At 55.7% G+C, this 25,604-nt stretch overlaps 1 protein-coding gene across 1 annotated transcript; it reads left to right on the top strand.

Annotated features, from left to right (window-relative positions):
- Window positions 1-3,409: 3,409 nt before the first annotated feature.
- Window positions 3,410-24,939, top strand: RAB37 (RAB37, member RAS oncogene family). Its single transcript, XM_075579814.1, is given in 11 exon segments — window positions 3,410-3,517; window positions 10,488-10,598; window positions 18,692-18,802; window positions 19,967-19,988; window positions 19,991-20,007; window positions 22,715-22,781; window positions 22,867-22,919; window positions 23,183-23,248; window positions 23,540-23,596; window positions 23,733-23,809; window positions 24,281-24,939. Coding segments are annotated over 11 exon segments (789 nt in total). The 5' UTR covers window positions 3,410-3,412; the 3' UTR covers window positions 24,384-24,939.
- Window positions 24,940-25,604: the final 665 nt, after the last annotated feature.

Genomic DNA, 25,604 nt, shown 5'->3' with positions numbered 1-25,604 from the left:
TATCACCAACCTGCAGGGAGAGAGCAGCAAGAGTATCACCGGCCTGAAGGGAGAGAGCAGCGACAGCATCACCGGGCCTGCAGGGAGAGAGCAGCAAGGGTATCACCAGCCTGCAGGGGGAGAGCAGCAAGAGTATTACCAGCCTGCAGGGAGAGAGCAGCGACAGCATCATCGGCCTGAAGGGAGGGAGCAGCGAGGGTATCACCAGCCTGCAGGTGGAGAGCAGCAAGAGTATCACCGGCCTGCAGAAAGAGAGCAGCAAGCGTATCACCGGCCTGCAGAAAGAGAGCAGCAAGCGTATCACCGGCCTGCCAGAAAGAGAGCAGCAAGCGTATCACCGGCATGCAGGGAGAGAGCAGGCTGCCCGTGCTGCTGTTGCAGTTTAGGACATGAGAGAACCTGTCTGAGTATTAATACCGTAAGACCTTGTGTAATACCTCACAACGGGTAACTGGCTGACTGGGGTCTGAGTATTAATACTGCAGGTGATGGGCTGCCAAAGGCTCTGAGTAAAAATACTGCATTCAAGATTGTCTTTTAGATCCTTCATGATTGAGGCAGGTATCCTTGTTCCAATTATCGTTTTATTCTTCAGAGACAGAAAGCATATTATAGGTGTCGTACGACACACCTGTGGTCACGTGACCTGCATACGGGGACAAGGGTTAATACACAGCTCTCTAGCTGGCTCACTCTTCACCTTCACGAAGGTCGCTCAAATGAGCAATATCTCCCCTCCATCCGTAGCCATATACCACCTGTCACGCACAGCACACACGTGAACACGTGGCTTAGATGTGAAACCAGGGTTAATACACACGGCTAATCTAGCCAACTCACCTTTTCTCCTCCGCAAAGTACTGTTAATGAGTTATTATTAACCCCTTACTCCATTGTAATCCTATCCATACGCTTCCACCACCCGAGAAATTATGCAAGATGTGTAAATTAATCTATCTGCCAGAGTCTCTGGTCCCTGTTTATTATAGAAAAACTATGCACTTAACATACAAAAATCTGCTGTAGCAAAAATGTGTCAGAAAATGAAAATACTCTCTTCGGAGCAGGCACCAGTTCATTCAGAGCCCCAAAGCATTACTTGTATGTATGTATGTCTTTTATTTATATAGCGCCATTAATGTACATAGCGCTTTACAGCAGTAATACATGTGACAATCATATAAATAACATAATATAAATAACATAAAGGGGAGAAGTGCTTCAGACATAAAAGTAACATTTAGGAAAATGATTACTTAAAGAATTGTTTCATATATATAAAAAACACGGTGATTACATTACAGAAAAAGGGTTACAATAACATACTGTACAGGTACAATAAATGCAGAACAGTTTCTTAAACTAACAGGATACGTCTTACTCAAGAGTGAGGGGGAGTGAGTCACAGCGCAGACATGGAGTGGGGGGGAGTGACTCACAGCGCAGACATGGAGTGGGGGGGGATGACTCACAGCGCAGACATGGAGTGGGGGGGAGTGAATCACATCGCAGACATGGAGTGGGGGGGAGTGACTCACAGAGCAGACATGGAGTGGGGGGGAGTGAATCACATCGCAGACATGGAGTGGGGGGGAGTGACTCACAGCGCAGACATGGAGAGGGGGGAGTGAATCACATCGCAGACATGGAGTGGGGGGAGTGACTCACAGCGCAGACATGGAGTGGGGGGAGTGACTCACAGCGCAGACATGGAGTGGGGGGGGAGTGAATCACAGTGCAGACATGGAGTGGGGGGGGAGTGAATCACAGTGCAGACATGGAGTGGGGGGGAGTGAATCACAGTGCAGACATGGAGTGGGGGGGAGTGAATCACAGCGCAGACATGGAGTGGGGGGGAGTGACTCACATCGCAGACATGGAGTGGGGGGGAGTGACTCACATCGCAGACATGGAGTGGGGGGGAGTGACTCAGAGCAGACATGGAGTGGGGGGGGAGTGACTCACAGCGCAGACATGGAGTGGGGGGGAGTGAATCACATCGCAGACATGGAGTGGGGGGGAGTGAATCACAGCGCAGACATGGAGGGGGGGGGAGTGAATCACATCGCAGACATGGAGTGGGGGGGAGTGAATCACAGCGCAGACATGGAGTGGGGGGAGTATCATATAACGCAGACATGGAGGGGGAAGTGAGTGACTCACAGCGCAGACATGGAGGGGGAGGCGGAATCACAGCGCAGACATGGAGGGGGAAGTGAGTGACTCACAGCGCAGACATGGAGGGGGAGGCGGAATCACAGCGCAGACATGGAGGGGGGAGGCGGAATCACAGCGCAGACATGGAGGGGGGGACGCGGAATCACAGCGCAGACATGGAGGGGGGACGCGGAATCACAGCGCAGACATCAAAGTGATTCAAACAGGCGCTTCTAAACACTAATGAACTAATAATGTGAATTGTGAAATAAATTAAATTAATTGTAAGATGATAAAAATGAAGTCTCAACCTCCAAGGGAAATGTACACATTCCCAAGTACACGACAGCAAATCCAGGAATCGGGGGGAGCATGTTCATCAGGATCACCCCAAAATGAGAGAAAGGCAAATATAGTGCTATAGCAATTTTGGGGTGATCCTGATGAACATGCTCCCCCCGATTCCTGGATTTGGAATCACAGCGCAGACATGGAGGGGGGGGGGAGTGAATCACAGCGCAGACATGGAGTGGGGGGGAGTGAATCACAGCGCAGACATGGAGGGGGGGGGAGTGAATCACAGCGCAGACATGGAGTGGGGGGGGAGTGAACAACAGCGCAGACATGGAGTGGGGGGAGTGAATCACAGCGCAGACATGGAGTGGGGGGGAGTGAATAACAGCGCAGACATGGAGTGGGGGGAGTGAATCACAGCGCAGACATGGAGTGGGGGGGAGTGAATCACAGCGCAGACATGGAGTGGGAAGGGAGAGGGAATCACAGCGCAGACATGGAGTGGGGGGAGTGAATCACAACACAGACATGGAGAGGGGAGGGAGTGACTCAGCGCAGACATGGAGGGGAGGGAGTGAATCACAACGCAGACATGGAGAGGGGAGGGAGTGAATCACAGCGCAGACATGGAGAGGGGAGGGAGTGAATCAGCGCAGACATGGAGAGGGGAGGGAGAGGGAATCACAGCGCAGGCATGGAGGGGGGGGAGGGAATCAGCGCAGACAAGGATGGGGGGAGTCAATCAGCGCAGACATGGAGGGGGGGAGTGAATCAGCGCAGAGATGGAGAGGGGAGGTAGTGAATCACAGCGCAGACATGGAGAGGGGAGGGAGTGACTCAGCGCAGACATGGAGAGAGGAGGGTGAATCAAAGCGCAGAGACCTGGAGGGGGAGGATGAATCACAGCGCAGACATGGAGAGGGGAGGGTGAATCACAGCGCAGAGACCTGGAGGGGGGAGAATGAATCACAGCGCAGACATGGAGGGGAGGGAGATGCTGAATGACAGCACAGACATGGAGGGGGGGACAGAGCCCCCTGAATATAACGAAGAACTGCTGCACAAGGTGAGGGAGCTACTACACAGTGTGTATATCTGTATAAATAGAGAGAGGCATCTGTGTGTGCGTGCGTATGTATATATATATAGAGAGAGAGAGAGAGAGAGAGAGAGAGAGAAGGCATCTGTGTGTACGTGCGTATATATATAGAGAGAGAGAGAGAGAAGGCATCTGTGTGTGCGTGCGTATATATATATATAGAGAGAGAGAAGGCATCTGTGTGTGCGTGCGTATATATATATATAGAGAGAGAGAGAGAGAAGGCATCTGTGTGTGCGTGCGTATATATATATAGAGAGAGAGAGAGAGGCATCTGTGTGCGTGCGTATATATATATAGAGAGAGAGAGAAGGCATCTGTGTGTGCGTGCGTATATATATATATATATATAGAGAGAGAGAGAAGGCATCTGTGTGCGTGTGTGTATATGTATATGCTGTATATAGAGAGGCATCTGTGTGTCTGTGTGTGTGTGTGTGTGTGGGGGGTATGGGGTGCCGGTAGTATGTGGTGGAGTATGGGGTGCCGGTATCCCGAGGTACAGGCCTCAGTATGGGGTGCCGGTATCCCGAGGTACAGGCCTCAGTATGGGGTGCCGGTATCCCGAGGTACAGGCCTCAGTATGGGGTGCCGGTATCCCGAGGTACAGGCCTCAGTATGGGGTGCCGGTATCCCGAGGTTCAGGCCTCAGTATGGGGTGCCGGTATCCCGAGGTACAGGCCTCAGTATGGGGTAACGGTATCCCGAGGTACAGGCCTCAGTATGGGGTGCCGGTATCCCGAGGTACAGGCCTCAGTATGGGGTGCCGGTATTCCGAGGTACAGGCCTCAGTATGGGGTGCCGGTATCCCGAGGTACAGGCCTCAGTATGGGGTGCCGGTATCCCGAGGTACAGGCCCCAGTATGGGGTGCCGGTATCCCGAGGTACAGGCCTCAGTATGGGGTGCCGGTATCCCGAGGTACAGGCCTCAGTATGGGGTGCCGGTATCCCGAGGTTCAGGCCTCAGTATGGGGTGCCGGTATCCCGAGGTACAGGCCTCAGTATGGGGTAACGGTATCCCGAGGTACAGGCCTCAGTATGGGGTGCCGGTATCCCGAGGTACAGGCCTCAGTATGGGGTGCCGGTATCCCGGGGTACATGCCTCAGTATGGGGTGCCGGCATCCCGAGGTACAGGCCTCAGTATGGGGTGCCGGTATCCCGAGGTACAGGCCTCAGTATGGGGTGCCGGTATCCCGAGGTACAGGCCTCAGTATGGGGTGCCGGTATCCCGAGGTACAGGCCTCAGTATGGGGTAACGGTATCCCGAGGTACAGGCCTCAGTATGGGGTGCCGGTATCCCGAGGTACAGGCCTCAGTATGGGGTAACGGTATCCCGAGGTACAGGCCTCAGTATGGGGTGCCGGTATCCCGAGGTACAGGCCTCAGTATGGGGTGCCGGTATCCCGAGGTACAGGCCTCAGTATGGGGTGCCGGTATCCCGAGGTACAGGCCTCAGTATGGGGTGCCGGTATCTCCTGCAAGTTTAAATGTCCCGGTATTTACTGGAGTCCGTGTTTATAAAGTCTTTGTGTCCATACCCTTTGATTTTACCCCCACCTAAGAACGGAGACCGCACCGTCAATAATAAGGTCAAAGCTTTATTTCTTAAACGACATTGAAAACAAACGGTCAGCCCACTAGTCCCTGTATGCAGACACCCCATGTGTCCTGGAAATAGTATGGTGGGAAACCCCTACTCCGTGTCCGGCTGCTCTCTCACCGGATAGGGTTACCAGGTGTGCAGTATTGAACCGTACTGTCCTGTATTTGGACGACACAGAGCCACGCTGTCTGATAGAGCACGACACGGAGCCACGCTATCTGATAGAGCACGACACTGAGCCACGCTGTCTGATAGAGCACGACACGGAGCCACGCTGTCTGATAGAGCACGACACAGAGCCACGCTGTCTGATAGAGCACGACACGGAGCCACGCTGTCTGATAGAGCACGACACAGAGTTACGCTGTCTGATAGAGCACGACACGGAGCCACGCTGTCTGATAGAGCACGACACAGAGCCACGCTGTCTGATAGAGCACGACACGGAGCCACGCTGTCTGATAGAGCACGACACAGAGTTACGCTGTCTGATAGAGCACGACACGGAGCCACGCTGTCTGATAGAGCACGACACGGAGCCACGCTGTCTCATACAGCAAGACACGGAGCTACGCTGTCTGATAGAGCACGACACGGAGCTACGCTGTCTGATAGAGCACGACACGGAGCCACGCTGTCTGATAGAGCATGACACGGAGCCATGCTGTCTGATAGAGCACGACACAGAGTTACGCTGTCTGATAGAGCAAGACACGGAGCCACGCTGTCTGATAGAGCACGACACAGAGCCACGCTGTCTGATAGCGCACGACACGGAGCCACGCTGTCTGATAGAGCACGACACAGAGTTACGCTGTCTGATAGAGCAAGACACGGAGCCATGCTGTCTCATACAGCAAGACACGGAGCCACGCTATCTGATAGAGCACGACACAGAGTTATGCTGTAACTGATAGAGCAAGACACGGAGCCACGCTGTCTCATACAGCAAGACACGGAGCCACGCTGTCTGATAGAGCACGACACGGAGCCACTCTGTCTGATAGAGCCTGACACGGAGCCACACTGTCTGATAGAGCACGACACAGAGCTATGTGCTCTATGTCACCCCTCTCCTCGGGACCCCCCAGCCAAGCCGGCACACTCCTACATCCAAGGTCAACCCCGTGCCCCCTGCCATATATTCAGGGGGAACCTCTGCGCTCCCTGCCATATATTCAGGGGGAACCTCTGCGCTCCCTGCCATATATTCAAGGGGAATCCCCATGCTCTGTCATATTCAGGGGGAACCCCGTGCTCCCTGCAATATATTCTGGGGGAACCCCCGTGCTCCCTGCCATATATTCAAGGGGAACCCCCATGGTACAGGCCTCAGTATGGGGTGCCGGTATCCCGAGGTACAGGCCTCAGTATGGGGTGCCGGTATCCCGAGGTACAGGCCTCAGTATGGGGTGCCGGTATCTCCTGCAAGTTTAAATGTCCCGGTATTTACTGGAGTCCGTGTTTATAAAGTCTTTGTGTCCATACCCTTTGATTTTACCCCCACCTAAGAACGGAGACCGCACCGTCAATAATAAGGTCAAAGCTTTATTTCTTAAACGACATTGAAAACAAACGGTCAGCCCACTAGTCCCTGTATGCAGACACCCCATGTGTCCTGGAAATAGTATGGTGGGAAACCCCTACTCCGTGTCCGGCTGCTCTCTCACCGGATAGGGTTACCAGGTGTGCAGTATTGAACCGTACTCTCCTGTATTTGGACGACACAGAGCCACGCTGTCTGATAGAGCACGACACGGAGCCACGCTATCTGATAGAGCACGACACTGAGCCACGCTGTCTGATAGAGCACGACACGGAGCCACGCTGTCTGATAGAGCACGACACAGAGCCACGCTGTCTGATAGAGCACGACACAGAGTTACGCTGTCTGATAGAGCACGACACGGAGCCACGCTGTCTGATAGAGCACGACACGGAGCCACGCTGTCTGATAGAGCACGACACAGAGTTACGCTGTCTGATAGAGCACGACACGGAGCCACGCTGTCTGATAGAGCACGACACAGAGCCACGCTGTCTGATAGAGCACGACACGGAGCCACGCTGTCTCATACAGCAAGACACGGAGCTACGCTGTCTGATAGAGCACGACACGGAGCTACGCTGTCTGATAGAGCACGACACGGAGCCACGCTGTCTGATAGAGCATGACACGGAGCCATGCTGTCTGATAGAGCACGACACAGAGTTACGCTGTCTGATAGAGCAAGACACGGAGCCACACTGTCTGATAGAGCACGACACGGAGCCACGCTGTCTGATAGAGCACGACACAGAGTTACGCTGTCTGATAGAGCAAGACACGGAGCCACGCTGTCTGATAGAGCACGACACAGAGCCACGCTGTCTGATAGAGCACGACACGGAGCCACGCTGTCTGATAGAGCACGACACAGAGTTACGCTGTCTGATAGAGCAAGACACGGAGCCATGCTGTCTCATACAGCAAGACACGGAGCCACGCTATCTGATAGAGCACGACACAGAGTTATGCTGTAACTGATAGAGCAAGACACGGAGCCACGCTGTCTCATACAGCAAGACACGGAGCCACGCTGTCTGATAGAGCACGACACGGAGCCACTCTGTCTGATAGAGCCTGACACGGAGCCACACTGTCTGATAGAGCACGACACAGAGCCACGCTGTCTGATAGAGCACGACACGGAGCCACGCTGTCTGATAGAGCATGACACGGAGCCACGCTGTCTGATAGAGCACGACACGGAGCCACGGTGTCTCATACAGCAAGACACGGAGCTACGCTGTCTGATAGAGCACGACACGGAGCCACGCTGTCTGATAGAGCACGACACGGAGCCACGATGTCTGATAGAGCACGACACGGAGCCACGCTGTCTGATAGAGCACGACACGGAGCCACGCTGTCTCATACAGCAAGACACGGAGCCACGCTGTCTGATAGAGCACGACACGGAGCCACGCTGTCTGATAGAGCACGACACGGAGCCACGCTGTCTGATAGAGCATGACACGGAGCCACGCTGTCTGATAGAGCACGACACGGAGCCACGCTGTCTGATAGAGCACGACACGGAGCCACGCTGTCTGATAGAGCACGACACGGAGCCACGCTGTCTGATAGAGCACGACACGGAGCCACGCTGTCTGATAGAGCATGACACGGAGCCACGCTGTCTGATAGAGCACGACATGATAGAGCACGACACAGAGTTACGCTGTCTGATAGAGCACGACACGGAGCCACGCTGTCTGATAGAGCACGACACGGAGCCACGCTGTCTGATAGAGCACGACACGGAGCCACGCTGTCTGATAGAGCACGACACGGAGCCACGCTGTCTGATAGAGCACGACACGGAGCCACGCTGTCTGATAGAGCACGACACGGAGCCACGCTGTCTGATAGAGCACGACACGGAGCCACGCTGTCTCATACAGCAAGACACGGAGCTACGCTGTCTGATAGAGCACGACACGGAGCCACGCTGTCTGATAGAGCACGACACGGAGCCACGCTGTCTGATAGAGCACGACACGGAGCCACGCTGTCTGATAGAGCACGACACGGAGCCACGCTGTCTGATAGAGCACGACACGGAGCCACGCTGTCTGATAGAGCACGACACGGAGCCACGCTGTCTCATACAGCAAGACACGGAGCCACGCTGTCTGATAGAGCACGACACGGAGCCACGCTGTCTGATAGAGCACGACACGGAGCCTGACACTCACTATAACTCCTCCCCTAACTGCTCCTATAACCGCTCCCTATAACTCCTCTTCTAACTGCTCCTATAACTCCTCCCCTAACTGCTCCTATAACTCCTCCCCTAACTGCTCCTATAACTCCTCCCCTAACTGCTCCTATAACTCCTCCCCTAACTGCTCCTATAACTCCTCCCCTAACTGCTCCTATAACCGCTCCCTATACCTCCTCCCCAAACCACTCCCTATAACTCCTCCCCTAACTGCTCCTATAACTCCTACCCAAACCACTCCCTATAACTCCTCCCCTAACTGCTCCTATAACTCCTCCCCTAACTGCTCCTATAACTCCTCCCCTAACTGCTCCTATAACTCCTACCCAAACCACTCCCTATAACTCCTCCCCTGACTGCTCCTATAACTCCTCCCCTAACTGCTCCTATAACTCCTACCCAAACCACTCCCTATAACTCCTCTCCTAACTGCTCCTATAACTCCTCCCCTTACTGCTCCTATAACTCCTACCCAAACCACTCCTTATAACTCCTCCCCTAACTGCTCCTATAACTGCTCCTATAACTCCTCCCCTAACTGCTCCTATAACTCCTACCCAAACCACTCCCTATAACTCCTCCCCTAACTGCTCCTATAACTCCTACCCAAACCACTCCCTATAACTCCTCCCCTAACTGCTCCTATAACTCCTCCCCTAACTGCTCCTATAACTCCTCCCCTAACTGCTCCTATAACTCCTACCCAAACCACTCCCTATAACTCCTCCCCTAACTGCTCCTATAACTCCTCCCCTAACCACTCCCTATAACTCCTCCCCTAACTGCTCCTATAACTCCTCCCCTAACTGCTCCTATAACTCCTCCCCTAACTGCTCCTATAACTCCTACCCAAACCACTCCCTATAACTCCTCCCCTAACTGCTCCTATAACTCCTCCCCTAACCACTCCCTATAACTCCTCCCCTAACTGCTCCTATAACTCCTCCCCTAACTGCTCCTATAACTCCTCCCCTAACTGCTCCTATAACTCCTACCCAAACCACTCCCTATAACTCCTCCCCTAACTGCTCCTATAACTCCTCCCCTAACTGCTCCTATAACTCCTCCCCTGACTGCTCCTATAACTCCTACCCAAACCACTCCCTATAACTCCTCTCCTAACTGCTCCTATAACTCCTCCCCTAACTCCTCCCCTAACCACTCCCTATAACTCCTCCCCTAACCGCTCCCTATAACTCCTCCTCTAACTGCTCCCCTAACCGCTCCCTATAACTCCTCCCCTAACTGCTCCTATAACTCCTCCTCTAACTGCTCCCCTAACCGCTCCCTATAACTTCTCCTCTAACTCCTCCCCTAACCGCTCCCTATGGGGTGGAGGGGGTGTGGAGAGGGTATGGGGGGTGGAGGGGGTATGGGGGGTGGAGGGGTGTGGCATGTGGGCCCAAATGATTGAGTAGGGCCCATTCAATCAGCAGGAAGGGGGAGCCCGGTCTCAACGAAGTTGCCCTTGACTTCTGCGGTCCTCCGTGCCCCTTCCCCCGCCCGGTCTGGGTCACCTGCCCTAACTGTCTAACCCCCCTGCCTTTCTGTCACCTTCTTTCCTAGACTATCCTTGTTGGGGACAGCGGAGTGGGGAAGACGTCACTGCTCGTACAGTATGACCAGGGCAAGTTCATTCCCGGCTCCTTCACGGCCACGGTGGGCATCGGATTCACGGTGAGGTCCGGGGCACGGTGCGCCAGCACTGCAGGGGTTGTAACTCCCACCGAATATAATCTCTTTAATCCATCTGTCTGTATACGACTGTCTGCCTCTGCCTCCAGCTATGTGCTCTATGTCACCCCTCTCCTCGGGACCCCCCAGCCAAGCCGGCACACTCCTACATCCAAGGTCAACCCCGTGCCCCCTGCCATATATTCAGGGGGAACCTCTGCGCTCCCTGCCATATATTCAGGGGGAACCTCTGCGCTCCCTGCCATATATTCAAGGGGAATCCCCATGCTCTGTCATATTCAGGGGGAACCCCGTGCTCCCTGCAATATATTCTGGGGGAACCCCCGTGCTCCCTGCCATATATTCAAGGGGAACCCCCATGCTCCCTGCCATATATTCAGGGGGAACCATTGTGCTCCCTGCAATATATTCAGGGGGAACCCCCGTGCTCCCTGCCATATATTCAAGGGGAACCCCTGCGCTCCCTGCAATATATTCAGGGGGAATTCCCGCGCTCCCTGCCATATATTCAAGGGGAACCCCCGTGCTCCCTGCCATATATTCAGGGGAACCCCCATGCTCCCTGCCATATATTCAAGGGGAACCCCCATGCTCCCTGCAATATTTTCAGGGGGAACCATTGTGCTCCCTGCCATATATTCAAGGGGAACCCCCGCGCTCCCTGCCATATATTCAGGGGGAACCCCCGCGCTCCCTGCCATATATTCAGGGGGAACCCCCGTGCTCCCTGCAATATATTCAGGGGGAACCCCCGTGCTCCCTGCCATATATTCAAGGGGAATTCCCGCGCTCCCTGCAATATATTCAGGGGGAATTCCCGCGCTCCCTGCCATATATTCAGGGGGAACCCCCAAGCTCCCTGCCATATATTCAGGGGGAATTCCTGCGCTCCCTGTCATATATTCAGGGGGAATTCCCGCGCTCCCTGCCATATATTCAGGGGGAATTCCCGCGCTCCCTGCAATATATTCAGGGGGAATTCACGTGCTCCCTGCAATATATTCAGTGGGAACCCCTGCACTCCCTGCCATATATTCAAGGGGAACCCCTGTGCTCCCTGCCATATATTCAAGGGGAACCCCCGCGCTCCCTGCCATATATTCAGGGGGAACCCCCGCGCTCCCTGCCATATATTCAGGGGGATTTCCTGCGCTCCCTGCCATATATTCAGGGGGAACCCGTGCTCCCTGCCATATATTCAAGGGGAACCCCCATGCTCCCTGCCATATATTCAAGGGGAACCCCTGCGCTCCCTGCCATATATTCAAGGGGAACCCCTGTGCTCCCTGCCATATATTCAGGGGGAACCCCCTGTGCTCCCTGTCGTATATTCAAGGGGAACCCCCAAGCTCCCTGCCATATATTCAAGGGGAACCCCTGTGCTCCCTGCCATATATTCAGGGGGAACCCCTGTGCTCCCTGTCGTATATTCCAGGGGAACCCCCGCGCTCCCTTCCATATATTCAGGGGGAACCCCCGCGCTCCCTGCTATATATTCAGGGGGAACCCCTGCACTCCCTGCCATATATTAAGGGGGAACCCCCGCGCTCCCTGCCACATATTAAGGGGGAACCCCCGCGCTCCCTGCCACATATTCAGGGGGAACCCCCGCGCTCCCTGCTATATATTCAGGGGGAACCCCTGCACTCCCTGCCATATATTAAGGGGGAACCCCCGCGCTCCCTGCCACATATTCAGGGGGACCCCCCGCGCTCCCTGACATATATTTAAGGGGACCCCCCGCGCTCCCTGCCTGTCGTGTGAATATATACAGTATATTACATACAGGTTACCCTCCTCGCCCGGCTCCCAGGGAAGCCACATCGGTGTAACGTGTGCATCTACTCCGCATGCGTTACCTTGACTCGGGATTCAGGCGGCGGGGCGATGAGATCGCAAGGTTGCAGAATAATAGGCGCCCGAAACATTTGCCATACAACGGTCTCTTATTCAGGTCCCCGGGCGCGGGGACCGGTCACATTTCCAGACGTTGTACGATTTTATATCCAACGTGCGGGACTACGGTTTCTTCCATCAGTGCCCACTCTTAACACTATAATGGCGGTATATTCACTTCGTTTCGTTTGTGTGAGGGACCCGGCTCACCCCCTTGTTGCTTCGGGGTAACCCCATTTACACGGGGCCCATACGGGAATCCTTGGGGGCTCCTTTGTAAGTGAACACTAGACATCTGCCCCGTTTGGGACCTGCCACTTCCTTTCATACTGAGGGGGATGGTAATGCAGATCCGCGGTTAGAGCTGGTCCGCGGTCACCCACTCTTGACTTGAGGCCCCCCCCCTTTGGCGTGCCGGTTTCCTATTCGTTAGCTATGTTGGACTCCCTTAGCCTTCTGCTGGGGTCCTAACTAAAAGGGGCACTGTCCCTATCTACAACACAATAGGGGGGTCTGGCCTTGTAATATTACTTTAAGAACATACATTTCTACTCTCCCCGAGGCTCCACTCCTCTTGCCCTCCGGGAACCTAACCTTCGAGCTTTCACTTTCTCTTTGTGATATCATGATCCCATGTCAACACAGGGTGGGGCCCGATACACTCCAACCTTTTAGTAACCCTTTAGGAGGGTTACATGCAGGCGCGTGGCTGTCCTTTATACCTGTCTGTTGTGTGAATGTATATGTTATATACGTTCCCAGCCCGTTGGCTGAGCCGGTTGTATAGGAATCAGCAGGACCGCTGCTCTCACCACGACCAGAAAACACTACGCAGGTCTCCTCGGTGTCACCCTGCGGTGGGAGGGACGCAGGTCTCCTCGGTGTCACCCTGCGGTGGGAGGGACGCAGGTCTCCTCGGTGTCACCCTGCGGTGGGAGGGACGCAGGTCTCCTCTGTCACCCTGGGGTGCGAGGGACGCAGGTCTCCTCTGTCACCCTGCGGTGGGAGGGACGCAGGTCTCCTCTGTCACCCTGCGGTGGGAGGGACGCAGGTCTCCTCTGTCACCCTGGGGTGGGAGGGACGCAGGTCTCCTGTCACCCTGCGGTGGGAGGGATGCAGGTCTCCTCTGTCACCCTGCGGTGGGAGGGACGCAGGTCTACTCGGTGTCACCCAGCGGTGGGAGGGACGCAGGTCTCCTCGGTGTCACCCTGCGGTGGGAGGGACGCAGGTCTCCTCTGTCACCCTGCGGTGGGAGGGACGCAGGTCTCCTCGGTGTCACCCTGCGGTGGGAGGGACGCAGGTCTTCTCTGTGTCACCCTGCGGTGGGAGGGACGCAGGTCTCCTCGGTGTCACCCTGCGGTGGGAGGGACGCAGGTCTCCTCTGTCACTCTGCAGTGGGAGGGACGCAGGTCTCCTCGGTGTCACCCTGCGGTGGGAGGGACGCAGGTCTCCTCGGTGTCACCCTGCGTTGGGAGGGATGCATGTCTCCTCGGTGTCACCCAGCGGTGGGAGGGACACAGGTCGCCTCTGTCACCCTGCGGTGGGAGGGACGCAGGTCTCCTTTGTGTCACCCTGCGGTGGGAGGGACACCGGTCTCCTCTGTGTCACCCTATGGTAGGAGGGACACCGGTCTCCTCGGTGTCACCCTACGGTGGGAGGGACACAGGTCCCCTCTGTCACCCTGCGGTGGGAGGGTGTGTATATGTGTGCGTGCCACGATTACTCAGAGAGTTAAAGCCCCCGCGTGTCACGTAGACGGACAGGCCCCACGCTCAGGGTATATGACACCCTCCCGATGAGACCCTCCGGTGAGTGACACCCTCAGGATAACCTCTGGGGAGTGACACCCCCAGGATGAGACCCAACGGTGAGCGACACCCTCCAGATGAGAAGGGCGCAGGGCGGGGTCCAGGTGACCCACGCACAGCGGTGGGGACAGGGCGGGGTCCAGGTGACCCACACACAGCGGTGGGACAGGGCGGGGTCCAGGTGACCCACACACAGCGCTGGGGACAGGGTGGGGTCCAGGTGACCCACACACAGCGGTGGGGACAGGGCGGGGTCCAGGTGACCCACACACAGCGCTGGGGACAGGGCGGGGTCCAGGTGACCCACACACAGCGGTGGGGACAGGGCGGGGTCCAGGTGACCCACACACAGCGATGGGGACAGGGCGGGGTCCAGGTGACCCACACACAGCGGTGGGGACAGGGCGGGGTCCAGGTCACCCACACACAGCAGTGGGGACAGGGCGGGGGCCAGGTGACCCACACACAGCGCTGGGGACAGGGCAGGGTCCAGGTGACCCAAACACAGCGCTGGGGACAGGGCGGGGACCAGGTGACCCACACACAGCGCTGGGGACAGGGCGGGGTCCAGGTGACCCACACACAGCGGTGGGGACAGGGCGGGGTCCAGGTGAGCCAAACACAGCGCTGGGGACAGGGCGGGGGCCAGGTGACCCACATACAGCGGTGGGGACAGGGCGGGGTCCAGGTGACCCACACACAGCGGTGGGGACAGGGCGGGGTCCAGGTGACCCACACACAGCGCTGGGGACAGGGCGGGGTCCAGGTGACCCACACACAGCGGTGGGGACAGGGCGGGGTCCAGGTGACCCACACACAGCACTGGGGACAGGGCGGGGTCCAGGTGAGCCACACACAGCGGTGGGGACAGGGTGGGGTCCAGGTGACCCACACAGCGGTGGGGACAGGGCGGGGTCCAGGTGACCCACACACAGCGGTGGGGACAGGGCGGGGTCCAGGTGACCCACACACAGCGCTGGGGACAGGGCGGGGTCCAGGTGACCCACACACAGCGCTGGGGACAGGGCGGGGTCCAGGTGACCCACACACAGCGGTGGGGACAGGGCGGGTTCCAGGTGACCCACACACAGTGGTGGGGACAGGGCGGGGTCCAGGTGACCCACACACAGCGGTGGGGACAGGGCGGGGTCCAGGTGACCCACACAGCGGTGGGGACAGGGCGGGGTCCAGGTGACCCACACACAGCGGTGGGGACAGGGCGGGGTCCAGGTGACCCACACACAGCGGTGGGGACAGGGCGGGGGCCAGGTGACCCCATAAAAGGAGTCACCCCCTCCCCCCTACAATGACAGACACTGACACTGACACAAACACCCGCTTCTTCTCTCCTGTGACGTCACCTGCCCGGGTCACCCTCGGGTAGGAATGTCACCCCCAGCTGAGCTGGTCCGGCAGGTGGGCGTGACCTGCGTTGGCTCCTCCCCCTGCCGGGCGGCGCCGCCCAGTTCCTGCTTTAAAGGTCTCACTCCGCTCTCACCCGACGCGATGTCCGGAGCCCCGAACGGAACGTGCCCGGTACCGGCCAGAGATCCGGGTCACACCCCGAGAGTGACCCGAAAACCCGGATCCTGCGCCAGCTCCGACCTGAGCTGTAAGGTGCGGGGACAGGGTGTCATATATACAGTGTGTGCCGTGTGTGAGTGTGTGAGTGTGTGAGTGTGTGTGAGTGTGTGTGAGTGTGTGTGAGTGTGTGTGAGTGTGTGTGAGTGTGTGAGTGTGTGAGTGTGTATATATACACTGTGTGCCTGTGTGTGTGTGTTCGAGTGTGTGAGAGTGTGTGTGAGTGTGTGTGAGTGTGTGTGTGTGTATATATACACTGTGTGTGTGTGTGTGTGTGTGTGTGTGTGTGTGTGTGTGTGTGTGTGAGAGTGTGTGTGTGTGAGAGTGTGTGTGTGTGTATATATATACACTGTGTGCCGGGGGGGGGGGGGGGGGTGTGTGTGTGTGTGTGTGTGTGTGTGTGTGTGTGTGTGTGTGTGTGTGTGTGTGTGTGTGTGTGTATATATATACATACATACATTCATACATATACACAATTTATAAGCAGCCCAGTTATAGGGTTTGTTATTATTGGTTCATTATATTATTGCAAGACATATATATATGTCTTGCAATAATATTTACTGGGCTGCTTATAAATTGTGTATATATATTGTGTATATATAATGTTAAAATGATCACAAATAGCAACGTGTGTGTGTGTGTGTGTGTGTGTATATATACGCGATGTAAGGGTGGCTCCCAATTTTTGTATGTATGAATACTTTACAACACGATTATTGGTGTCTTAAATACTTTATTGTACAATTGTACATTATTTCTAACGCGACCCGCCTATAACGCGATGTGATTCTTTGGACCCCAAGCACCGCTTTATAAGGGGGAAATAATGTACAATTGTACAATAAAGTATTTAAGACGCCAATAATCGTATTGTAAAATATTCATAAATACGAAGATTAGGAGCCACGCTTGCATCGCGTTATAAGCGGATTTGCTTTATAATGGGGTTGAGCTGTAATATATCTATCTTTTTATTTATTTACTTTATACATACCCCACACACACTCTCTGTCTCCCCCTCTGTCTCCCCCTCTGTCTCCCCCTCTGTCTCCCCCTCTGTCTCCCCCTCTGTCTCCCCCTCTGTCTCCCCCTCTGTCTCCCCCTCTGTCTCCCCCTCTGTCACTCTCTCCTGTTCTCGGATCAATAATATTTGTCACATTCACTTATCTGGAATTAAGATAAGCTGCAGTGCATAGTGATGCAGAGTATGGTGATACAGAGCACAGCCGTGTATAGTGGTACTGAGCAGGGCCTAGCTGTTAAGTCGTTCGTCTCCAGCGCTTGCTTCTCTCTCCCATCACGTGGTTCCTGTGGTCGGATGTTGCGGTTTTGACAGTTTCTCTATCTCTGCAAGAGACCCTGCGTGTGACGTGTGCAGGGTGGCGGTGCTCCTGCGTGTGCAGGGTGGCGGTGCTCCTGCGTGTGCAGGGTGGCGGTGCTCCTGCGTGTGCAGGGTGGCGCTGCTCCTGCGTGTGCAGGGTGGCGCTGCTCCTGCGTGTGCAGGGTGGCGCTGCTCCTGCGTGTGCAGGGTGGCGCTGCTCCTGCGTGTGCAGGGTGGCGCTGCTCCTGCGTGTGCAGGGTGGCGCTGCTCCTGCGTGTGCAGGGTGGCGCTGCTCCTGCGTGTGCAGGGTGGCGCTGCTCCTGCGTGTGCAGGGTGGCGCTGCTCCTGCGTGTGCAGGGTGGCGCTGCTCCTGCGTGTGCAGGGTGGCGCTGCTCCTGCGTGTGCAGGGTGGCGCTGCTCCTGCGTGTGCAGGGTGGCGCTGCTCCTGCGTGTGCAGGGTGGCGCTGCTCCTGCGTGTTACGTGTGCAGGGGGGCGCAGCTCCTGCGTGTGACGTGTGCAGGGGGGCGGCGCTCCTGCGTGTGACGTGTGCAGGGGGGCGGCGCTCCTGCGTGTGACGTGTGCAGGGTGGCGCCGCTCCTGCGTGTGACGTGTGCAGGGTGGCGCCGCTCCTGCGTGTGACGTGTGCAGGGTGGCGGCGCTCCTGCGTGTGACGTGTGCAGGGTGGCGGCGCTCCTGCGTGTGACGTGTGCAGGGTGGCGCCGCTCCTGCGTGGGAGATGGTCGGGCTGAATGTTGGGGTGTGGTGGGGGTGAGGGGGTGTATAGTTACGGGCCTGCGCTCTGTATTGGGGGGGGGTGTATAGTTACGGGCCTGCGCTCTGTATTGGGGTGAGGGGCTGTATAGTTACGGGCCTGCGCTCTGTATTGGGGTGAGGGGCTGTATAGTTACGGGCCTGCGCTCTGTATTGGGGTGAGGGGGTGTATAGTTACGGTCCTGCGCTCTGTATTGGGGTGAGGGGGTGTATAGTTACGGGCCTGCGCTCTGTATTGGGGTGGGGCGAGTTTACTTTAGAGGCGGCTGTGAGTTTGTCACTGTGGAGTGAGGGGGAAGGACTGGGGGGGGGGGGGAGGTGTGACCGAGAGGTGACACGAGTCGCACATGACACTGCACATGCACAGAGTACACCCTGTACTGGGGCGTTCGCACATGCACCCGGGCAGTGCGCCCCCGGTCACATACCTGCCCTTTGGGGCAAGGTTTCCAGGTCTGCTTCCTGTCACCTCTGCCCGGACCCTCGTCACCTTTGCCCTTCTCACCTCTGACCTCCTGTGTTCACTTCCTTTTTATTATTGGGATATTCTATCCAGTGACCTCTGACCTGTGTGACTTTTCCCCCAGGTTTCCATCATATCACATGCGCCACACCCCACGGGGGGGGGTCACGCGCGTGTGTGCGGGTCACACGTGGGGGTGGGGGTTAACAGATGTGTGTGCCCATCTCACAGGTAATGCTGCTGGGAGACTCGGGCGTCGGGAAGACCTGCTTCCTGATCCAGTTCAACGACGGGGCGTTTCTCTCCGGCACCTTCCTGGCCACTGTGGGCATTGATTTCCGGGTGAGAGAGAGAACCGTTCCTCCCCCTCGGGCTTGTGGCGGCGATCTTGGGACGGGATCGGTCTGGTGGTAACGTCCCTGTGGAATTCCCTTTGCGCCAGTCGGTTCCTCTCTCTGTGCCCCGCGGGGAAGGGGTTTGTGTGTGGAACGTCCCGTGTACACCTCGGCCTACTGAACCCCACAAATCTCCGCTCTGTGAAAGGGATCTGACCCTGCAGGCCACGGGATCGCTCTGCTCTTGGGGGTCTGGGGATCGCTCTGCTCTTGGGGGTCTGGGGATCGCTCTGCTCTTGGGGGTCTGGGGATCGCTCTGCTCTTGGGGGTCTGGGGGATCGCTCTGCTCTTGGGGGTCTGGGGGATCGCTCTGCTCTTGGGAGGGGGGGTTGGGCATCGCTCTGCTCTTGGGGGTCTGGGGCATCGCTCTGCTCTTGGGGGTCTGGGGCATCGCTCTGCTCTTGGGGGTCTGGGGATCGCTCTGCTCTTGAGGGTCTGGGGGATCGCTCTGCTCTTGGGGGTCTGGGGGATCGCTCTGCTCTTGGGGTCTGGGGGATCGCTCTGCTCTTGGGGGTCTGGGGGATCGCTCTGCTCTTGGGGGTCTGGGGGATCGCTCTGCTCTTGGGGGTCTGGGGATCGCTCTGCTCTTGGGGGTTCTGGGGGATCGCTCTGCTCTTGGGGGTCTGGGGGATCGCTCTGCTCTTGGGGGTCTGGGGGATCGCTCTGCTCTTGGGGGTCTGGGGATCGCTCTGCTCTTGGGGGTCTGGGGGATCGCTCTGCTCTTGGGGGTCTGGGGATCACTCTGCTCTTGGGGGTCTGGGGATCGCTCTGCTCTTGGGGAGCTCTCTGTGTTCTATACTGTCCTGTTGCTGAGTTTGTGGGGTCAGTGTGGATTTGTCCGTGGCTGTTCCCCTCCCTCAGTTGCTCTCTGCTTCCCGTGTGATCCGTAGCCCCCCGTGGCAGCTCTGAGTGACCGTGGCTGGAATCTGGATTTTTATCCCTTGCCGGACTCCTGGTCTCGGCTGAAGGCGCTTGATCGATCCCCATGTTCTGAGCTCTGTGTCGCCTGTGGACGGCCTCAGCTCTGCACTTCTATCTTTGCTTATCCCGTGTGTGTGTGTGTGTGTGTGTGTGTGTGTGTCAGTCTGACTCTTGTACCTCTCTCCTGCAGAATAAGGTAGTGGCTGTGGACGGGTGAAGGTAAAGTTACAGGTGAGTTTGTGTGACGGCTCCCCATACATTAGCGCGCATTATTACTCCGATATGCTAGCCCGCCACGTGAAAAGGTACAGGCTACAAAAACCAAACCGTGGCTACGCTCCCAATATATAAATCACAAAGTGCAACAAATCTATATTAATCCGTGTGACACAGATAACAAGTTAATATAAAAACTCTAAGACAATCTGAAATAATCAGTATCAAACAGATAACAAGCTGGTGACATACAGGTAATAGTATTGTGCATAAAGTGCAACTAAATAAATAATTTAGTCCATATAACTTATAAATTAGAGGTGTACTCCTCCACTCACATTTTCTTCCATCTTTCTTTTCAACATTATTATCCAACCTTTACAACAAACAGTCACCTATTGTTCCACGATTTATAAATAATACTACCTATTACGCATTTACATCCCGGGCAACGCCGGGTCTCTCGGCTAGTAACTTATAAATTAGAGGTGTACTCCTCCACTCAACCCTTAAAAAGACTTGTTCCAATCGTTTTCTCTAACGGGGAGTGTGAGAGTGTGAGAGTGTGAGAGTGTGAGAGTGTGAGAGTGTGAGAGTGTGAGAGTGTGAGAGTGTGAGAGTGTGAGAGTGTGAGAGTGTGAGAGTGTGAGAGTGTGAGAGTGTGAGAGTGTGAGAGTGTGAGAGTGTGAGAGTGTGAGAGTGTGAGAGTGGTGTGTGTGGAGTGTGTGTGGAGTGTGTGTGGAGTGTGTGTGGAGTGTGTGTGGAGTGTGTGTGGAGTGTGTGTGGAGTGTGTGTGGAGTGTGTGTGGAGTGTGTGTGGAGTGTGTGTGGAGTGTGTGTGGAGTGTGTGTGGAGTGTGTGAGAGTGTAAATAAGTTTAGAAAGAAAGAAAGAAATAAATGCTTTAATAAATTGTTTATTAACATTGTACACACACACACACACGCATATACACACACACACACACGCATATACACACACACGCATATATACATACACACACACACACACACACACACACACACATATATACATACACACACACGCATATACATACACACACACGCATATACACACACACACACGCATATACACACACGCATACACACACACACACACACACGCATATACACACACACACACACACACACACACGCATATACACACACACACACGCATATACACACACACACACGCATATATACATACACACACACGCATATACATACACACACACGCATATACACACACACACACGCATATACACACACGCATACACACACACACACGCATATACACACACACACACACACACACGCACACACACACATATACACACACACACACACACGCATATACACACACACACACACGCATATACACACACACACACACACACACACACACACGCATATATACATACACACACACACACACACACACACACACACACACACACACACACACACACACACACATATATATACATACACACACACGCATATACACATATATATACATACACACACACACGCATATACACACACAAACACGCATATACACACACAAACACGCATATACACACACAAACACACATATACACACACATAACACACACACATATACATTGTAGCGGCGCAAATTCTTTATTTTCTTCATCTTTTCCCCCCTGCCGTGCACGCCGCACCATTACAGAAAGTCTGACTAACCTCAGCCAACTAAAACTACCGCGCGCAGTATAGAACAGCCCTACCGGAAGCGGGCGGGGGGGTGAGAGGAGACGCTACATAGCTCAGTATCGCTAATACGTTTCCAATCAGCGCAGCGCCGTAACCTTCAATGTTTCTGCTTACAATGGGGCGATGTGTGCGAGCCGGTCCCAGTCGGGGGCAAAGTGATCGCTGGGATGTCGGGGGGGGTCTCTATGATCTGAGAGAGGGGCGTGGAGACGCCACTAAAGTGCAGACTGTATGTGTGTGTATATATTATCAACTGTATGGTAAAAGAAACCTCTAAAATCAAGGCTTACAAGAATTCGGTTCTTTAAAGCAGGGGTGCGCAAACTGGGGGGCGTGAGATTTTCTGGGGGGGAGGGCACAGCGCTGACAGAGGCCCCCCGCGCTCTTGCCCAAAGCATTTAAATTAAATACCCGGGAGCGAGGCCTTTCTGAGGTCCTTTACCTTATCTCCGGTGGCGTCAAATGACGCCGTGGGGGTCACATGGCGTCGTGATGTCAGCGCGCCGGTGAGGGGGGGTTTGGGGGGAGAGCAGGCAAGGGGGGGCACAGGCCGAAAAGTTTGCGCCCCCCTGCTTTATAGCATTAAAAACACAGTGATTCCCGAAAGCCGGGTGAGACGAGATCTCGCCGCACATCCAGCAGCGTCACTTCTGGCCGCCCAACGGAGGAGGGGCTTCTCTCGATCCTCGCTCTATCGCGCCGCGTTTCGCTGAACGCGCCGCTTCCTCTGGGGTTTCATTTTCGGGAATCGCTTGTGTGTTTTTAATGCTTTTTAAAGAACTGGATTCTTGCAAGACGTGAAAAGGTTCAGCAGGCTGTGTCCCACTTCTGTGCTGTTCTGCAACACAGAGCTCTGATTGGTTGGTGGTGTGCCCATAGTTATAAAGCAGGGCTCTGATTGGCTGTAATATGATGCATGCGCCAGTTGGATGGAAACGCTGCATTCTGATTGGCTGTTTCGTGGCACATGTCTCTCACCCCGCAGATCTGGGACACGGCTGGGCAGGAGCGGTTCCGCAGTGTGACCCACGCCTACTACAGGGACGCACAGGGTAAGTCATGTGATCAGATGGGGGGGGGGGAGGAGGGATGTGAGGCCGCTGGTGACGTTCCTTTCCCCTCCCTTTCCCACCCCAGCTCTGCTCCTGTTGTATGACATCACCAGCAAGGCGTCATTTGACAATATCCGGGTATGTAACCCCCCCCCCCCCCCCACTCCCCTCCAACATCGCCCTGTATCCCCAAACCTAGCACTGAACTCCCTGTACGTTCCTGCCTCCCTTATCCCCTGTATGTCTCTTCATCCCCCCCCCCCCCTCTCCCCTTTATCCCTTGTACCCCCCCTGTACGTTCCTGCCCCCCTTATCCCCTGTACGTCTCTTCCCCCACCCCCCCACCTTTATTCTTTGTAACCCCTCTGTACGTTCCTGCCCCCCTTTATCCCGTTCCCCAGGCCTGGCTCACGGAGGTTCATGAATTTGCTCACAAGGATGTGGTCATCATGCTGCTCGGGAACAAGGTGCGTGGGACTTCCTGCTACGGGGGGGGGGAGGGTCTATGGTCCATGGGGCCGCACATTAACTAACATACGTGTGTGTGCATACATACATACATACATACATGATCAGGAGAGGAGCATGTGCATGTCGTACTAGAGCGTTGTGTAGAAGAGCAGGGGCTGTCACTATAGTCCTAGAAGTTTGTCTGCGTGATGGGGGTGTCACTGTGTAGTCCTAGAGGTGTGTGTTGGGGGGTGAGAGCAGGGGGATGTCACTGTACTACTAGAGGTCTCCTGTTCATCTGTATACAGAGCGATGTGAGCAGTGCCCGCGTCATCCGGACCGAAGATGGAGAGTCCCTTGCGAAGGTCAGAGGTCACGGGGGTTCAGGGTATGTCCTGGGCTGCGTGGATCAGGATGCTTCTTGTCCGTAACCCCCTTTCACCTCTATCTCTCTCCCCCCACCCCCCCCCCCTCTTCCTCGTTTCGTTCACCCCTCTCTAGGAGTATGGGGTGCCCTTCATGGAGACCAGCGCCAAGACTGGCATGAACGTGGAGCTGGCGTTTCTGGCTGCGGCAAAGTGAGTGTGGCAGGTCCTGAACCGTAAAGCAATCACAAGCCCCCATTGACCCCCCCCCAAAACCAGGGCCGCTCGGATTGGCTGAGACGGCGGCCATGGAAACGCCGGATCCTCCCTCCCATGAGCTCTTTAGACTGTTCCAATCATTCAGTCTCATTAATACCCTGAGGTAAGACTCCCGGGATCAGAGCTCGGGCTGCCTTTGGGATTACCGACAGTGCTACAGGAATCCGAGCTGAGGGGCCTTCTTATCCCACTAATCCTATTAATGTGTAAGGAGGATCAGAACCGGTCCAGTCCCACAGTAGAATCCCAAACCTACTGTAGGACCACTTTGGGGGGGGTGGGGGGAGGGGGTGGATCATGGAAAAGCAAAGTCAGTATATTGTAGGAAAATCAACCCACCCTCCAATCCTCCTCGCTCCATGTGTCTCTCTCTTTTCTTCCCCCCCCCCCTCCCCCTATCCCCAGGGAGCTGAAACAGAGAACCGGCCGTCAGGACGAACCCAAGTTCCAGATCCACAGCTATATCGAGTCCCAGAAGAAGAGGAGCGGTTGCTGCGGGTTCCTGTGAACGGTACTGTGGGGGGCCCGGGGAGGGACTCCCTGTAACAAGACCCACATACAGGGGACCCTGGAAACCATCCCGTGAGACCCGCCCCCCAGCCACCACCAAACTCAGGATCTAGGAGAGGGGGGGGGGGGGGGACCCTCAAACTCAGGACTCGAGGGGAATCCCCCAGAAGCCATTGGATAATACTCCACAAATAATGAAGCACAACCCGATGCGGCAGGGTTCCTCTCTGGGTCTGGATTCCTGCAGCTGAGGGGAGAGGAGCGTGACCTGACGCGGTGTCCGCCCCCGGGGGGGTCCTCGTTAACCCCTTCTTGTCCTATAATCTGCAGTGTTTCTCTCTTGTATGACACTTTGCACGCCGGAGGCTTTTGTTTACATGTGTGGCGCAAGGGGCCGGCCGGCTTGGTCCCGTGGCACTCTGGGGCTGGGTTCTCGTGGGCGCTGCTGCCGGCTCAGCGATGTCCCAGCGCCATCGCGCCCTGAGGCATCTTGGGGGACAGATCACACGCTTTGTTCATGATTTTGTATTGCAATAAAATGTGTTGAGGCCATACTACTCGCATACAGTTTACCTCCACAAACCCCTCTTCGTCACCCGCAGGGTGGGGGTGGGGTGGGGGGGGGGGCGCGCAGTGTGTCTGCTGTTGTGGGTAACGTGTCGTCCCCTTCCCTCCTCTCCTTTCTCCCCCCACCGTGTCCAGCTCTGGGTAACGTGTTGTCTCTACACACACACACACACACACACACACACACACACACACACACACACACACACACACACACACACACACGTCCAGCTCTGGGTAACGTGTGTTGTTCCTTACCCCCCACCACCACCATGTCCAGCTCTGGGTAACGTGTTGTCTCTATACATACACACACACACGTCCAGCTCAGGGTAACGTGTGTTGTTCCTTGCCCCCCACCACCACCATGTCCAGCTCTGGGTAACGTGTGTGTGTGTGTGTGTGTGTCCCCCATTTGGTGTGGCCCCCGGTTCTTGTCAGGGTGGATGTGGCCTCCCCGCCTCCTGACATTCCTGGGATACTTCATGCTGCCCTCGTTAATCTCAGGAGCAAAGTCTTACTGCTGAATCCACTAATTACTCACTAATATAAACAACACTATGCCTCCCACCCAGCCCTGCTCCTCCCCCGCCTCTTCCCCCCCCCCCCCCCCCCCATCTCTGCCTCAGAGCTCCGGGAAATGGGATTTGCA

Source organism: Ascaphus truei, chromosome 22 (assembly GCF_040206685.1).
Source record: "Ascaphus truei isolate aAscTru1 chromosome 22, aAscTru1.hap1, whole genome shotgun sequence".
In the NCBI taxonomy this organism is placed as follows: domain Eukaryota; kingdom Metazoa; phylum Chordata; class Amphibia; order Anura; family Ascaphidae; genus Ascaphus; species Ascaphus truei.
This window is presented reverse-complemented; position numbering and strand designations above follow the sequence as displayed.